The 18073-nt window shown below is 34.9% G+C and overlaps 1 protein-coding gene across 5 annotated transcripts in view; it reads left to right on the forward strand.

The window, feature by feature from the left end:
• LOC144443875 (pregnancy zone protein-like) overlaps positions 1-17678 on the forward strand; it is a 40538-nt gene extending 22860 nt beyond the window's left edge. For 4 of the 5 annotated variants that reach the window (XM_078133462.1, XM_078133463.1, XM_078133465.1 and 1 more), the window contains exons 16-32: positions 1336-1564; positions 2092-2346; positions 2976-3027; positions 3495-3590; positions 4277-4453; positions 4847-4928; positions 5401-5560; positions 5825-5899; positions 6374-6533; positions 7178-7407; positions 8445-8657; positions 9283-9434; positions 10155-10317; positions 11036-11138; positions 11865-11933; positions 15775-16002; positions 16809-17678. In XM_078133462.1, the coding sequence (XP_077989588.1) occupies positions 1336-1564; positions 2092-2346; positions 2976-3027; positions 3495-3590; positions 4277-4453; positions 4847-4928; positions 5401-5560; positions 5825-5899; positions 6374-6533; positions 7178-7407; positions 8445-8657; positions 9283-9434; positions 10155-10317; positions 11036-11138; positions 11865-11933; positions 15775-16002; positions 16809-16963 (2599 nt within the window). In that variant the 3' untranslated portion in view covers positions 16964-17678. The remainder of the gene's footprint in view (positions 1-1335; positions 1565-2091; positions 2347-2975; positions 3028-3494; positions 3591-4276; positions 4454-4846; positions 4929-5400; positions 5561-5824; positions 5900-6373; positions 6534-7177; positions 7408-8444; positions 8658-9282; positions 9435-10154; positions 10318-11035; positions 11139-11864; positions 11934-15774; positions 16003-16808) is intronic. The other variant, XM_078133467.1, reaches the window with a different exon arrangement.
• The last annotated feature ends 395 nt before the right edge of the window (positions 17679-18073 follow it).

The raw sequence follows: 18073 nt of genomic DNA on the forward strand, positions 1-18073 counted from the left end.
AATCGATCTCACACTCTGTATCAATGCACGAGTGAAATTTTGTTTCATAAACCTATTGCTGATTGGTGTATAACACTCTGTAGTCAGCAGGCATAGGTATTGATTGACAAATAGAATAACATGTAATGTAGAACCAGAACTACATACACTCCAGCAGGTGATAACAAAGTGAATGGGCTAATAGTGTTGACGTTTACACCACGCCGAAGATGATAAATATTGGCAACACATTTAGGTAGTATTCTGATGTTTTTGGTGTGATTGGAGAAATTAAACTCCTCAGAAGATATTGTTTGTTCACTCTTAGAGGCCACGCTTCAGGTGAAAAATAACTTTCACTTAAACCTGGGCTCGCAACAGACTTTATGATCGAGCCACCACATGTACCGGTTCTGTGACTATACATAGTGGAACCGGAGGACATTGCCAATGACCTCGAAAATGGAATGTAAACTTGATATTTTATGCGCATGTACATACTAGTAATTAATTGTAATTGTAAACATTCATGCATTGACAATATTATATATGGTCATGATGTTTGAAAGTGAACCATCGCGTTGTGTGCCTTGAGCTCTGGCTGCAGTAACAGCAATAAGAATTTTCGGTCATACTCTGTGTATATATATTGCAATAAATTAACTAATGTTTACAAATTTAGTTTGTCAAGTACTACTGTTAGTACCGTAAGTTTTAGTATATTGGTCAATGAAGCCTTGATCTCAATATTACAATGTCTGGAATTAGTTGGAATGAATGTGATTTAAATGAACTATGTTACACAAAACATACACACAAAGTAAAGACATCCTTGATGTTGTTATTTCAATCAGTAATAACTTGGTTTTAACTTGTTTTCCTACAAAAAAAAAAGGACATGAGAAAAAGTGCAGCTCATGTGGGACAAAAATCCCCTAACTTATGTGAGATATTCCATCTCAGCCCATTGGGGTGCGAGATTCTGTTAATCTACTTCCTAAAAACATGGCTATGGATGTTAGAAATTATTGGGTAAGTTGTAGATGAACAGAGATCATGCCATTCATATAAACTGAGATCATGCCATTCATAGTAACCCACTTCCCAGAAACATGACTATGGATGTTAGAAATTATTGGGTAAGTTGTTTTTGATCACTATATTATGCCATTCATAGAAATTGATATTACGCCATTCATACCGTAGTAACCCACTTCACAAAAACATGGCTATGGATGTTAGAGAAATTATAGGGCAAGTTGAAGTTGTGGATGAATGGAGGTCATGTCATTGAACCATAGTAGTTCTCATCTCATGGTTGAAAAGTTTCAATTCTTTGTTATACTTCTTATGCAGTGAGACTGGAAGTTCAACAGTTGATGTAGAAGTGCCACATACTATCACAGAATGGATAGGTTCTGGTTTCTGTACCTCATCTCAGGATGGTGTAGGTGTGTCTGAGACAGCACATCTGACAGCCTTCCAGCCATTCTTTCTCTCTTACACACTACCATATTCAGTTATCCGTGGAGAAAAAGTACCAGTGGTTGTCTCTGTCTTTAATTATGTGTCTCAGTGTCTGACAGTAAGTGCACTTTATTTCATATTTGTACCCCTGCAATGAATTCTGCTACTGTACAGTCAAACCTTGTTAGGACGAATAACTTGAGACTAGGGAATTCAGTACTGTTCTGGGTGTACAATATTACAAGTTGGTCATTAAAAAACATTCTAATTACAGCAAGTATAGCATTTAAGATTGTAGTAATTCAAAGCTGTATTTCATGTTTGTTTCATTTTAAAAGTATGAAATGTAATACAATTCTCACTGTGCATTGTAAAATCACGAAATGTAACACAATTCTCAGTTTTAATTTAAAATCATGAAATGTAACACACTTCTCACTGCACATTGTAAAATCATGAAATGTAATACAATTCTCACTGTGCATTGTACAATCATGAAGCATACCAAGATAACTATGTCAGTGTCATAATAACTACTTTATTATCAGTCTTTGATTTGCTAACACAATACCAAGATATAGAAATATTATCATGTGTTTAAGTAGTTTGATCATAACTCATTTTTGCCATATCTTTTATTCACAGATTGATTTAACATTGACCATAACAGATGATTTTGAAATGGTTGAAGAAGCTGCAGTGAAGAGAATTTGTGTGTGTGGCTCTGAATCAGAAACTATTAGTTACTACATTGTTCCAAGTACACTTGGCGAGATTCCAATTACTGTGCATGCTGAGTCTGTTGCCGCTGAAGACTTTACAGAGATATGTGGCAATGAAGCCATCATGAGTGATCAAATCGGTGTCCGAGATGCACTCTCTGATAAGCTTTTAGTTGAGGTAAGAATTGATTATTAGGACAATGACATGAAGTACATTCAGCAGGGTCTGCATGTTAGGAGGTGGGAGGGGAAGATGTGTATAGGTATATGTAAATGACTGAACACAGAAACATCTGTTACACAGTGACATGATAGGGCGTGTGTAACATACTTCATGTAGTTTCAAATCTAAATGAATATCAGACTGTAGAATCATGTATGTCTGAAAATGGCAGAAGCTGAGCTTACAAAACTTTTTTTTTATACTCAAGTGAAAATACTTTCATAAAAGCATGATAAAACTATAATGTTAATGTCAATGCATGCCATCTGTGACATTACAATTGTCTTCTGACATTATTAGAACAGTTGATTTCATAGTAGGGATGTCTTCAATATTTTGTAATTTGCATAAAAAATTACATCATCAAATCATTTATTAGTTATATCTTAATGTTTGAGTTCAGCTAATTTTCAGTGGTTATTAAGTTATACTTATACTTCTGATAGAAGCATATTGCGAATGCCTTTGAACTATGCTGAAAAATGACACTGAAAAACATATACTCGTCATGTGCCCCTTTCAATAAAAAATGTGATAAAAAAAGAGAAGACTTTGTGAAATTTATGTATTTTTTCTGATTGCAGCCAGAGGGCATAGAAGAGGAATACACATACAGTTCATTTTTCTGTCCTAGTGGTGAGTTTAATGTTTTTTAGACTTCAGAGGAAACTGTATGTAGTATGCAGTAATTTAGTCATAGCTTTCATTATGTAATTCCAAACATTTCAGATACTATTCTGTTTGTTTCCTAATTTCTCAAATGAATTAAAACAATTTGTTGTATAAAATAAACAACTTTTATTGTATCATTGTGGTAGTTGATATTACAAAGTAATGGTTAGACTGCACTAGTTAGGTCACAAATATGAACACAGTGAAAAGTTACTCTATATAGTTTCATTCTTTGAAAAGGGACTCGTGTATTTTAGATTGGGAGTTAGACAAGATACATCATTGTGGACACACCCTTTTAATTGTTCCCATTTAGTGAATGATTAACAGGTGTGTCAACGATGTTGAAATCATTCAAATTGGTCACTTTAAATAATAAAAAGTGGACAAGTTGAACAAAATTATGTAACCTATATGTCTTTTTACTTAAGATGAAGAAGGTGAAGCTCTATATGAGAGACTTATTGATCTTCAGTTACCTGACAATGTGATAGAAGGTTCAGCAAGAGGTGTCGTATCTGTCATCGGTGAGTATCTATGTTAATCTAGACATGGAAATTGAGGTAAATGTGATGTCATTTCCTGCAGTGCTTTGTGGGAAAATCAAAATGGCTGAACATGTACATTGTTAGTGCAGTCAGGCTTCTTTACAAGATTTTAAAGTTGAATAAGTGACTAAAGTGATATGTTATCACACAAAGTCATATGTAGGTTGATAGCAGTAATCAATACAGCTGTTCTTTAAGGCAGAAAAAAGCCTGACTGGAATTTTCATATAATAAATTTTTACAACCTCTCTGTGAAAAAAAAAGTACAATAATCCTGGACTGTCATCCTACAAAGTCTACAACTTTGAAGTGGGATAATTTACAGTACAGTGCAGTACAGTACAGTGCAGTACAGTACAGTGCAGTACAGTACAGTACAGTGCAGTACAGTGCAGTGCAGTACAGTACAGTGCAGTACAGTACAGTGCAGTACAGTACAGTGCAGTGCAGTGCAGTGCAGTGCAGTGCAGTACAATACAATACAATACAGTGCAAGACAACAAATTACAGTGCAATACAATGCAGTCCAGTGCAAAACTGTATACATACTGTACAGTACAATGCAATACAGCACAGCACACAACTTTCTTGTCCTTTAAATGAAAATGACATAAAATGGTAATTGTAGCCACTGCAGTTTTCTAATAATCACTGTTTACTTTCAGGTGATTTGATGGGTCCTACTCTATCAGGTCTTGACAAGTTATTGAAAGTACCATATGGTTGTGGAGAACAGAACATGGTGTCATTTTCACCTAACATCTTTGTCCTACAGTACCTCACTCAAACTGACCAGGTCACCAAAGAAATTGAAGAGAAGGCACATGCTAACATGTTAAGAGGTATGTATGTTTGTACTCTGTAGTTAGTGTAGTGTTACAATCATCCTATACTAAGTATAAATAAGATAGCGAAGTCACTGACATCATCTGACACAATACCGTAGATTTTCCCTAAGCCACACGAGAGCACTGAGTGAATTCACCAATGAAAATGCTGAAACATATGGTACTGTACTTCAGAGCACTATAAATGCCTCCTCATATGACTATCTGTAACACACACTCTATTAATTTGTCTTTCATCATGTAGACCTGATTGTATATAGATATGTAGCATACATGTACAAAGTGGAAAACATACATGTTTGATTTTACAGACTGCATGTGTACTAAGAAAGTACTTTGTTGAATACTTTGTAAATTTTCTGAATTGAGGTTTTGATATGTACACAGGTTATCAGAGAGAATTAACGTATCGCCATCGGGATGGATCTTATAGTGCATTTGGAGAGAGAGATCCAGAAGGAAGCACATGGTAAGTCAACAGGACTAGAAATTTGTATATAATTGTGTGTGTGTGTGTGTGTGTGTGTGTGTGTGTGTGTGTGTGTGTGTGTGTGTGTGTGTGTGTGTGTGTGTGTGTGTGTGGTATCTGTCATAATACATGTGCAATCTTTTTGAAAGATGGTTTGGAGTTTTATGCTATTTTTGTTGCAGCTATTATGCAGGGAAAAGTTAGAAATGTCAAACAAAACACTCACTCATAATACATCTTTATCTGTCTGCTACAAAAATGTCCACATGTCTGGTCTTGGTGCAGTATGTTTAAATTATTTATTTCATAATAGACAAAAGGTAGCAAGAAATTGTAATCTTGCTATCTTTATACAAGACTGTGCAGTTTCTGATTAGTTTCTGAATCATTATCGGAAAACAGGCTGTAGATATTGGGTCAAGTAATTGTAGATTATCACTAAAGCTTCATTTTGATCATATACCCCATACAGGCTGACAGCTTTTGTGGTCAAGTCTTTAGCTCAATCCACTCAGTTTATTACCATTGATCAGGAGGATCTGGACGTTAGCATTCTGTGGTTTAAAGAACAACAAAATCCATTCACAGGCTGCTTTATTAAACGTGGCAGTGTCCATAACAAACGACTCAAGGTAAGAGAAGTTTAAAGATTTGTCCACACTTTTAGATAAGAACAGAAAATAAGAAACTTCTCTTTCAGTATGTGTGCATGCATGCAATGTCATATGTATGCATAGCTGTGGTATACATGTACAGTATATGGTGCCCTTATTGTTGTCTTTATTTGATATTTTATTGATATTTGCACTTCTAAAATGTGATTTCTGCATGCAGAGACATCATTTTGCAGGCGTAAGTACTTCTATACACTCACATAACTATGTTTCACTTTACAGGGTGGTGTCTCTGATGAAACATCTCTGACTGCATTTGTTGTCATTGCAATGTTAGAAGCTGGTATTTCAAGAGAGGTATGTCTTATGTAATACTTTCTGTCAGGTGCATTTGTTCTCAATGGAATGAAACCGGTATATCAATACAGGTATATATACTACCGGTACTCTTGCAGTATCACATCACACAGTATTCCTTCAACCCCAATGTTTAAATCCCATGGTCTTAGATTACTACCATCTTACCAGTGGAACCGTAGCATTTCTTTTTAGTTCAGGACAACCTTTTTCTGTATAGCTCTTACAGGCAATTGTTTTTCACATGCAAACTTTAATCTTAATATGACAGGAATCTTTAATTAAAGGCCAGAGTTTCAATTCTAGATTCTTGCATTAGTATTATCTTATCGGTCAAGAGGCAGCAAGTTTTTAACAGAATCGTTCTTTTGTTGTGGACCAAGTGTAAGTGTGGCTAAAGCTCTGTCAGACAACTGTGTTTTCTCATATTAATCCTAATCTGACAAGGACATCATTCTGTAATATCACCTACAGGATTATAGTTTACAGTTAGCTGTAGAATGTTTGGAATCAAGACTGGATAACGTTACAGATATCTATCCTATTACTATCCTATCCTATGCATTGGCGCTGGCTAAGAGTGAACGCACAGAGTATATCATGAATAAATTAGACACTGTTGCCATTCAATCAGGTAAAGTGAAATTTGTTTTTCATATTGCCTATTAAAACCCTATAAAGCCTGATACCGTATATGTAGGGTGTATTTACATAGAGTTACAGAAACCAAGTCACTAAGGGGGTAATCATGATGTAATTAATGGGCAAGATTTTTTTGTAGCCTTTTTATAATTTGGTGTAATCTATAGTATTTGTGGTAAGTATAGTACTAATTTCTTGATGCATATTATCGTATGCCTTCGATGATGATATAAAATCTCTTCTGCTGATGTTGTTTACATTGTTGATTTCATAATAGGGGTTACCTAAACATATGTACTAAATTGTGTCATTAAATCATTATGTGTTATGCCTGAATGCCATGTTTTAGTTTTGTGAAGAAGTGACAAAACCCAAACTGAGTTCACAAGTATTTTTTGGCTGAATGAGACAGATATTGGCAAGCGGAATTTTTTAAAAAAAAATCTGGAAATTAGAGTAATGGTGACTGACAGTTTGACTCATATTTCAAGCACCACAGAATTAATGAAGTGTAGGCATGTAGCAAGGCCAGGATATAACTCACATATTTTTTGTTTAAACTCACATAACTGAGCTTGTGTGTCAGTGACTCAAACAATCTTTTAACATGTCAAATGGATTGTATGTATTTCATAGATGGCCTTCTGTACTGGGCTGCTGATAAAGACAAAACGGATGAAGAGGAAGTGCCATATTGGAGATGGTATTACACTGCACCATCTTATGATGTAGAGATGACATCCTATGCATTACTAGCAAAACTTGCTGTCACAGAAGTGAACCAGGACGGAATTGCTGAATTATTACCCACTGTACGTTGGTTAACAAAACAAAGAAACGCTTATGGTGGATTCTCCTCAACTCAGGTCAGTAAATAGATTCATACATATCTATAAATCTTTGTTGATGTCACCCCCTCCTCCCCCATAACAATATTCATAATAAAAGCATCTAAATACACTCCACCCCCTTAACGCATCCCCAAGAATATCAAAATAAAATCTTTGTTTCTCGTCCACCCTAAACATATTCCTATGAAAAGCATACACTCAGGTAAAATAAGTGCTAGTGCCTTCCATGCCCCCCCCCCCCACACACACACACACACATGCATTCCTGCAAATACCATCTAGATAACCTATTTATTGGTTTCCCCACCCTCCCCAACATATTCCTACAAAAGCCACCCAGATAATATATTTCTTAGTGCCCCCCCCCCCCCCCCCTAACATAGCCCTCCAAATACTAATATTCCCAAAGTATACAATGTTTGCTGGACCCCCTCCCAACATATTCCTACAGATACTGCTTTAATAGGGCTTACCTGCAGTATATATCTCCCCCCCCCCCCATCAAATCTGACCATTTTCATAACAATGCTATTACCATGGTTACAAGATGGCAACATCTATTAGTAGTTTCTTTCCATCTCAAGTATGACAGTTTGGTTTTCAGTATCACTCCTCACATACTGCGAGACTGCTAGCAGTTGACTCTAAGTGTGCGAATAGTTGAAACCCATGTACATGTACTGTTGTAAGAGACTTTTCTATGCTTTGTATTAGATGTAATGATTTGTGAAAAAAAAATCAGTTCCTAAAGTAGTAACTAAAATGCACAATTCCAGCAATAGACTCTGTACCAAAGTTTAAAAAGTTGTAAAAGAACAAACCAAATTGTCAGTTCAGCATGGAATTGATTGAATGTACCGTACGTTCCACCTGCAACCACCAAGCATGTGCGAAAGTATGTATAATGAATTAGGTGGTGGGGATTGATGTAAATTGCTATGCATTAGTATTTTGTACAGTACATGCAGTTATAAAAACATTCATAGTTTAATTCACAACAGAGAGCAAAGTCTTGAATTTCACAAATTTTAACATTCTCATTTCTTTGATAGGATACAATACTTGCTCTCCAAGCTTTGGCTATTTATGGAGGTCTGGTCTATAGAGATGGTATTGATATGTATGTAGACTTCCAAGCTAATGACCTGGTGCAGAGATTCTCTGTTAATCATGACAACAAACTTGTCTTACAAAGAGTGGAAGTACCGGAATTACCAGACACCGTTGTCATGACAGCAGGAGGTGTTGGATGTGCTCTGATGCAGGTACACTGTTCATAATTGTGTATTTTATCTTCTCTAAGGGAGGTAATATATGTTATTGGTGTGTGTGTGTGTGTGTGTGTGTGTGTGTGTGTGTGTGATGTGAGTTTGTGTGTGTGTGTGTGATGTGAGTGAGTGTGTGTGTGTGTGTGTGTGTGTGTGGTTTTGTGAGGTGAGGGTGGTTTTGTGAGATGTGGGTGTAACTATATATGAGTGATGATGGTCTGTGTGTGTTTGTGGACAAATCTATGAACTGCTATTATACAGCAGTAATTGAATCAATTAAATTGAAACTTGATTACCTCTTATGGTAATTGAAAAAAAAAATATTGTGTGCTTTCTCAAGAATAATTCTATGTTCAAATTTAACACCAAATCCCAGCAAATGGGAGAATGCATTGAAGCAACACAAAAGAAAGTCGATTTCAAGACCAGCATAAATAGAATACAAGACTCTGATGAATGAAAGTTCCAGACTGACTAAAGTACCAGTGGTAATAATACTACTACTAGTGGTGTTTATGTGTACATGTAGCAAGTTGATATCTCACATTCAGACCATGGGGTCAGATGTTTTGCTTTTAGTCTATAATCATCTCTATAATATGACACTGATAATTTCTTGCAGGCAAATGTAAAGTACAACATTCCAAAATCACCAGCTCCACCAAAATTTGATCTTGAAGTTAATGTAATGGCACACTTGACATTGAGTAATGAGGCAAAGTCTGGAAAGAGCAATGGATGTGCTGGTGATAAATCCATTCACATTTGTGCTAGGTATGTTAAATGATATCCAATAGGAGCTGTGTCGTGGTAATTTTACACTGAGTGTTTCTTTGTGTGGATTCCTGTAAGTCAAATTGTGGGTTAATTAACTGCCTTGGTAGACTTGCTGTACAGTACATGTACAAATGTAGGGCACACATTAAGATCCTCTTTCTCCCAACTTGTACTTAGTTGTGTCCAAACAAATACCCCCTAGGGAGAAAGAGGACTACTGTAGTAATATACATATGTACCTTCAGGTTTAATGAGTATGTGGATTTGTACCTTTTTAATCCACACCCTGAATTTGAGACAGACCAAATATAGCTTGACAGGAAAAGTGCTGTCAAGCTTAAGTCTGCCTTTAGTACACTTGTATTGATTACTGCTATCAACTTAGGGTAAAAGTCCAGTCAGACTTATTTCTGCCTTTAGTACATTTGTATTGATTACTGCTTTCAGTTTACATATGATTTGTGTTGATAACATAGTACCTTGGTAACTTAATTACTCAACTTTGAAAGCATACGAAAAAGCCCTACTGCACTTGGCATGTGTCCAGCCATTTTTGGGATTTCCTGCAAGGGAATATGGGAATATCTCTGCTGATGACATCATATTTATCACAATCTCTTTGTTTTGACACTCTTTGTCAGATGATGTTTTGTGTGAGTTTGCATGATTTTAATTGTAATTTATCTTTTAAATTTTTCATTTATTTGTCGTAACCAGATATTTGGGTGAAGACGAATCGTCTAATATGGCTGTGATAGAAACCAAGATGGTGTCTGGTTACTTCCCTGATAAGATCTCACTCAGAGATGCTTTCAAATCTTCTGATAGCATGGCAAGATTTGATATTGATGGAAACAAAGTCATCTTCTATTTTGATGAGGTTAGTTGTTTCAGAAACAGTTTCAGGATCTTTCTCAGTTGTCACGTGTTAGTGACAAAGTGTGGTGTATACAAAGAATTGTTGTGAATTACGAAAAATAGTGGAGAATAAAATTTACAGGAGAAATGAAATTGCCTCTGTGTCGTCCATGAGACAATGTTTTTAACAAAGATGATAGACACAATTCCACTTTAGACAACAGAGACACAACACAAACACACATACAGCAGGATCCGCTACCCAATTACATCGGGAAGTGATGAAGCATTGCTATTTTCAGCAGTGCAGTAGAAACAAGCTTTTGCTGAAAAGGTTAAATTTGGACTTGATGATTTTAATGACTTTAGTCGTTTGCTTTCGATCCAGCTGATAATCAATATATCAAATTATCTGCTTTTACATCCCAGCTGTGCACGGTGCACCTCTATAATTGTTTCATTTGTATTTGAAGTTGTCTGTGTCTGTGTGTGGAAAACATTGTGTCTCATGAGTGAATCACCAAGGCATCTTCATTTCTTCTGTGACTATACCTCCGCAAGCATGACTTAAGAAAAATAGGAGAAAATAATGATGATTTTGAATGTTATAACTCCTATCGATGTGTTGTTGTTATGTAGCACTACTAGGCTATAAAGCCCATACATTTTGTTCCAAAGTGTTCAACTTGACTTGTATGAAGTTTATTATTAATATTATCTTATATGACTTTGTTTTCTAGATAAGTCATGAAACTATGTGCTTTGAATTTATCGTTGAACAACTTGTTAAAGTTGAGGATGTCAAACCAGGCTGGGCTTCTGTCTATGATTATTATGACACAGGTAAGATTGCATAGTTGAATAAAAAAGAGCCAGTGAACGCTAAAATGAAACAGGTCAAAAATCCAAAAAAGTACTCATAGGTGCTCGACAGAATAAAAGATGAAGAAAAAAAGTGATTGAATTACAGAAGTGTTCTAAAAAAAAAATGAGGTCATAAATTTAAAACAAAAATTGAAATTTTTGCAGATGTATTAATGCATCAACAAAACAGGATATGTGTAAATAAAAACAAGTTTAAAAAAAAGGAAATGTCTATAACTGATAAAACAACAATAGCAGCTTATGACCAAAAAAAACAACATGAAAATACTGCTGAAAGCTACACAGTTAAAAAGCCAGTAACATATTGATAAATGGGGGCTGCTTATTAGTTATTTTGACATGTAGGTATATCTGGTTGTATTAGTCATGTGGTCTATTTGGTACTTTCTTTTGTCATGTATTCCTTTTTCCTTCTAATGAAATTTTAAAAAAGAAAACAAAAAGCCGATAACACAACAGTTTCCAGTCTTTTTACCCCTGATAGCAAGAACTCAATATTTACACAAATGGATTTTGATAATGATCACCATGATAATAGGAAGGTCTCTTTTAGCAGTGATGAGTTTCTGACACCTGTCTGATAAAAAGACATTTGAATATTGTTAAATTTTCTTTTGTGCCACACTTGTACATGAGAAGTTTATGCTACATATGATGAATATCTTTTGTGTTCTTCTATTACAGATACTTCAGCCATTGTTACCTATGACATTTGTCCACCTGTCATTATTGAAGGCTCACAGGAATCTGATGGTAATGAACGCTAATCTATAACTCTCCCATCACTGGTTCTTTCATCGACATGTTTCTCCTCATCACTGTTCCGTTTCTGTAACTGTACAATGTACAATGTCCTGTGAAAAGTATAATGCTACTAGACACTCTGAGACTATAATGAACACTTCCTGTCAATTGAAATTCTAGTGAACACTTCAGTGACCTGAAACTCTAATGATCACTTTCCTATCACCTCTACTGAACACTCTGTGACTATAATGAACTCTTTCCTGTCAGCTGAAGCTCACTGAACACTTTCCTGTCAACAGAAACTCTAATGAACACTTTCCTGTCACCTCTATTGAACACTCTGTGACTATAATGAACTCTTTCCTGTCAACAGAAACTCTAATGAACTTTTACCTGTCAACTCTATTGAACACTGCTGTCAACTCAAACACTGTCCTATCAACAGGATAAAATAACATTCTCTTGGCAACTGTTTCATATTAGATATTTGCATTTTTAACATAATTCACCATGATACAAAACAAATCTCTGTTGTTGTCATCATTTATTCTTCTTTGTTCTTTCATAATGTAGCCATAATTTGATTTGATATATATGATTTTATAACTTCATATTCTATAATGATTTAATGATATAACATGACTTGTGAACTTATTCTTTCCAATTTGGGAATTTTTTTTTTACATTTTTTTTTTACAACAAGACATCATCAACATACATGTAAGACATAGTTATCAGCTATTGTTCTTTTTTATGGAACTCAACCATATATAGATATCTTTCATTTTTTCTGCTTATGTAATATGCTTCAACTAGAGTTGTTGTGGCAAGTGGTTACATTAACAGATTGACAATGGATCCGCCAGTCTAGACCATACATTATAAAGTGTCCTTACCTATTATTCAAGTGCAATTACAGGTATCTCATTACAAAGTCTAGATTGGCATCTGCTTGACTCATGGATTCTATTCTATTTTCAACTTTGATTTACTAGATTTAACAATGTGAGTTCAAAATAACTTTTCGCATAAAAGCGAAATCACAGGTGACCACAAAATCTAATGTGAAAATCTCATGTGATTTTCAAACAGGTTCGTGTGTGATTTCAAACGGGGTCATACATCATTGTAAACAGGGTCTTGTGTAATTTCAAACAGGGTCATACATCATTGCAAACAGGGTTACATGTATGTGTAATTTCAAACAGGGTCATATATCATTGCAAACAGGGTTATGTGTAATTTCAAACAGGGTCATCATTACAAACAGGGTTACATGTATGTGTAATTTCATATATCATTGCAAACATGGTCATGTGATTTCAAACAGTCATACATCATTGCAAACGGGGTTATACATCACTGCAAACAACGTCATAGGATCATTTGGGATTTTTTGGTCACCCAATCAGAGATCACTGGAATCATCACTTCAGAGGTCTACATGGTTGTCTTGTGCTTGTGCATTATTAAGAAGTGCAGAAAATAAAAGATTAGATTTTGTATCTCGACCAATATTATTCAGAATTCTACAAATTGTAAGGTGTGTTACTAGAGGAATTATTCCTTGGGAAAGTGGAAAGAAGACTCCTTGATCTTTTATTTGATCAGAATAAATTTTGTAGAAAATTGATTTTGATTTGAAAACCAAAGTGAAGGAAAAGAACTATAAATTGGAGACTATCAGATTAGATGATATATGAATAGAAAAATGAACAACTGATTTATTAACGAGAGATGCATCATTCACTTTAATATGTTCTAGTTTCGCTACAAGATACAACCCATTGCAAAGTAGTGTTCACTCTGTTTGATACAACCACATAGAATCTAAAAGGGAACTTGCAAACCTACCATGTTGAATGTTGCATCATGGCAAATGTGATAAAAAATACTAATTAATTAGCATTGTGAACAATGTTGATACATTGTTTAAAACCACAAATAATCAATTCATAGTCACCCTGAACTTTGTGGGAGGTTTATTTTATCTGTAGCTCCAGATTGGGTATGATAACCACAGATAATCCCATAGTCCTTTGCATCTGAGCATGCTCAGTTTGGATTGCAAGTTTCCCATTAGAAACTGTACATGCTCTTAGCAAGATTGAATGAATACATTTTCTTGCATCACTTTGTCTAAATGAAAGGAACAGCTGTGCCACCATGCAGACATCAAAACATTGGCACTGGCATGTCTGTGTCTAGCTGCAGTACGTTTGTGGTTTATTTCATTTTAGACAAAATGTAGCAAGAAATTGCCATTCTGCAAAAGTGTAGAATCTGTTCTGTAATGGTTTCTGTGTGGTTGTAATCAGTCAGAACCAGTGAATGGTAACCTGGGATGAGCTGTAACTTTACTCAGATTTATTCAGAAATTGTTCAAAGACAGCAGGAGATGGACTTAGTTTATAAAAATTATTTACTCCAGTGCACTATTTCAAAACTGAAAGTTCAAATACTACAAATTTATCAACTTCAAATATTTTGATACTCTCCAAGATAGACTTGGGAATTTACATATTTTAACCCACTCTGAATAGATGTTTCAGATGTCACTCATAACAGCACTTTTTTTAGAGAATCTATTTCTGTTTAATAAAGATATGTATAGTAATCAGATGATAAAAACAATAAATTCATTTGACTTGAAATTCTGAGTTGTGAAGTTCCATGTCAAAAAAAAAGAAAAAGAAACCATGGATAAAATACCAGCATACCAGAGAATGTGATGAAGACCAATGGATTCATGCAATGTATGAGAAGGAGATACATATGGAAGTCAACACAACCTCTTGAATAGGCATATGAAGTGCTTCTCATTGGTGAAAAAATTTTACTTTGCAGAATGATATTTGTTTACGTAATTCATCAGATTTTAAAATTATTGCTTAATAAGGCCTGTAATGAGCTGCTTATTTATATAGCTGACTTGATCTGTTTGATTATGTTTATATCACTGCTGTAATTATGATTTTCAGGATTTATCTCCCCACCACACATCAGACATTAATTAACATTCAATCCTCATCAGCTAATGCCCATATTTGGGAAGTGAATATAATAATTTAGAAGCTGATATTTAAATATTATTGCCCAATATTTTTTCTTCAGTCAGCCAAGGAAGACGTGAGTGGCCTAAGGTGCCTTTGTCACTATATGAGTCACTAGATAAGTAATGACGATCCTTAGGTCACAAGCATTTTCTGTCTGAATGAAGAAAAATATTGGAGAATAACATAATTATACCAGTGCCAGTAATATCAAAGTAAAATTGGGGAAAGTAATGGCAATTTTTTTGACTCATATTTTGAACACAGTAGAACCAGTGCCGTAAACACGAGTTGTTGTGACATAGAAAGACCGGAGTATATATTCCATATTTTTTGTTCAACTTGGCTCATGCATGGTATAATCATGACTGTAACATATGCTGATAAGTAAAGGCTGGAATAATTGCAAAAGCATGAAGTTTATGTGCATGTTAATGGGTTTCATGTATTTACAATGTATATTACATTTAGAGTGTTGAACATTATTCACATGTAAATGAGCTATATTTCAAGATCTTTGTATTTTTTTGTACAAATGCTGTTTTTCCCAACTTGTAGTTTTTTGACGGTGTGCAAACAAATACCCCCCTGGTAGAAAGAGGAATGTATAGAGGAACATAACACAGTTCACATAAGACTGTATCAGCAGTAGATTCAAATGATGGTAGCTCAGGAATGAAGCAAGCCTCCTGGTATAACCCAGATTGAACAGTTTTCAGCAAAGCACAACTTATTGATCATTTTAGTTGACGTGTTCTAACTAACATGTTCCTTTTCCTAAATTTTGTCCCCAGAGTGTCCTCAGTGCCTTGATCACCTGCCGGACAACTTTGAGGAGCTCTTTTGTGACAACGCAGTTTTCAAAGCCAAGATTCATGGAACTAAGGGCCAGATCAAAATGATGGAAAATTTCAGTTTCAAACCAGAAGATGGAGAGGAAGAAGAAAAGGAGAATTTAGATAGAATTTTTGAACCACTCTTTCCAAAAGGATGCACTTGTCCGCAATTAGATTCAGAAAATGGTAAGATAACAATTCAGTTGCAACAAAATTGATGAGTGTCATATTTCTTACAACCAGTGACAGGCAACCAATAACAAGCAGAACTCGCTACAAACAGGGATAGTAAACAATTGGCATAACATGTTAGAATAACAATTTTATGACCTCTTTACGTGTACTTGAAATTCTGGAGAACTTGAAATTCGTCTGTGAATATGAGCTGGGTTGTCGGTGGCCGAGTGGTTAAACCACTTGCCTCTTACCACTGCGGTCGGGGTTCGAACCCCATTCAGGGTTTGATTAAATTTACCACGCTGTAAGTAAAAAGAGTGTTGTTCAGTTTGACTCTACTGACCAACGCAGATTTTCCTCGGGTATTCCGGGGTCCTCCTGCATTAACACTGAACCCATGAAGGATGGCCCTCACTGGACTTCTTGGGAGACAAGTGTTTATATGCTTAAAGAACTATCCAGTATAAATAAAGATTATTATTATTATTAGCTATTATATAAAAAGGCACTACAAGTATTTTTATCAAATGATGGCATGTAATGCACATCTCTGTACTGCAAATATACCGTGTCAAGTGTCATTGAACCCAGTTCAGTAAATTTCTCTGTTTCAAACATGTTCTCTTTGTTCATGCTAGCCTGTTGCTGGTTGTATATGTTGTTAGCTGTCAAGTAAATTATGTTTGGCATATGTTAGTTCATAGCTGATAACATTTTCTGGAACTATCTGTTTGCCTTATATGTTTTTCTTCAGCTTAAAACCAAGATTTATACAAAATAACATGTTCTGTTGTTTGCATTTTGTGTAATTTCAGATTACAAAGTGTTAGTTATCAGTGATGAAAGTCAGTTCTTGCAGTTAGATGAGGAAGAATTGATTGCTGCTGATGCTTCAACCTATATCATCACCTGGGACAGAACTCACAGGAAAATTATTGAAAATGCGTATGACGACTGTGTTAATGCTTAACTGTAGACAATGACCCTTCGCTGATGATAGCTAACAAAAGACAATGTGTGTGTGTGTGTGTGTGTGTGTGTGTGTGTGAGAAAGAGACAGAGAGAGCAAGACTATATGCATGTGATCATGACAAGATGATAAATTTTATGAGATAAATCATCAAGTTATAACAATAATTTGGCTTCGGCAGCAATGCCATCATCATTTTATACCATGTGCATTGATAGCATTATATCTGTGTTGTTTAACAAGCTGCACTTCTCAAGAACATGCATTGTATGAAAAACAATAAATGATGTTGGCGGCATTTGACAAACCATTATAAGGTGCAAAATAACTCATTTACAGAGAAATATAAAGTTAAAGTGAAACCTGGACCGTGAATTAAATGACAACATTGTTGTATAAAAAAGTACAGTTCATAAGTCAATGAAATGAATGTATTCTAAAGTAAATCTAGCTAATAAAAGTAATGCAGAATGAATTAAATTTGATGTCAGTTTTGGCAAACCCAATGACTTACACAAGAAAGAGGTGTATCAGAGAACTGTTTTTAATTGTTGTTAATAAGTAATTTTATCAGTCTAAATGTTCTTATTTTTGTGATATTTTTTGTAATTTTTCTTATATGATTTGATGATTTCACTCACATGAAGGTAACTCTTTTCTACTTCAAATAGTACTTGAAAGTGTGTATGGAATTCAAATAAAATCTTTGGAATGACCACCATTTTGGATTTGAGTGTTTTATTTCATAGTAAGTAAGTGTTTATATATATCACAATATGTTGTTAAGGTTCAGTAATGGTACAATACTAGTCATACTAAAGTGTATGTCTGTCTGTCTGTCTATTTGTTTGTCTATTTGTTTGTCTATGTGTATGTATGTATGTATGTATGTATGTATGTATGTATGTATGTATGTATGTATGTTTATTTATATTTGGTCAAGAAAACACTCAAGATCTACCATATTCTGTGCTAATAAATTGATCTGAAAATTGGTAGGGATTTAGCCTGCCTGTAAGGTGAATCTTTACTCCATAGTTTTATGTGGTAAAGGCTACCAAACTCTGATTCTACTCGGAATACTGATTATTCTTGCAAGTCTTGATTTGT

This window comes from Glandiceps talaboti, chromosome 12 (genome assembly GCF_964340395.1).
Source record: "Glandiceps talaboti chromosome 12, keGlaTala1.1, whole genome shotgun sequence".
NCBI lineage: Eukaryota > Metazoa > Hemichordata > Enteropneusta > Spengelidae > Glandiceps > Glandiceps talaboti.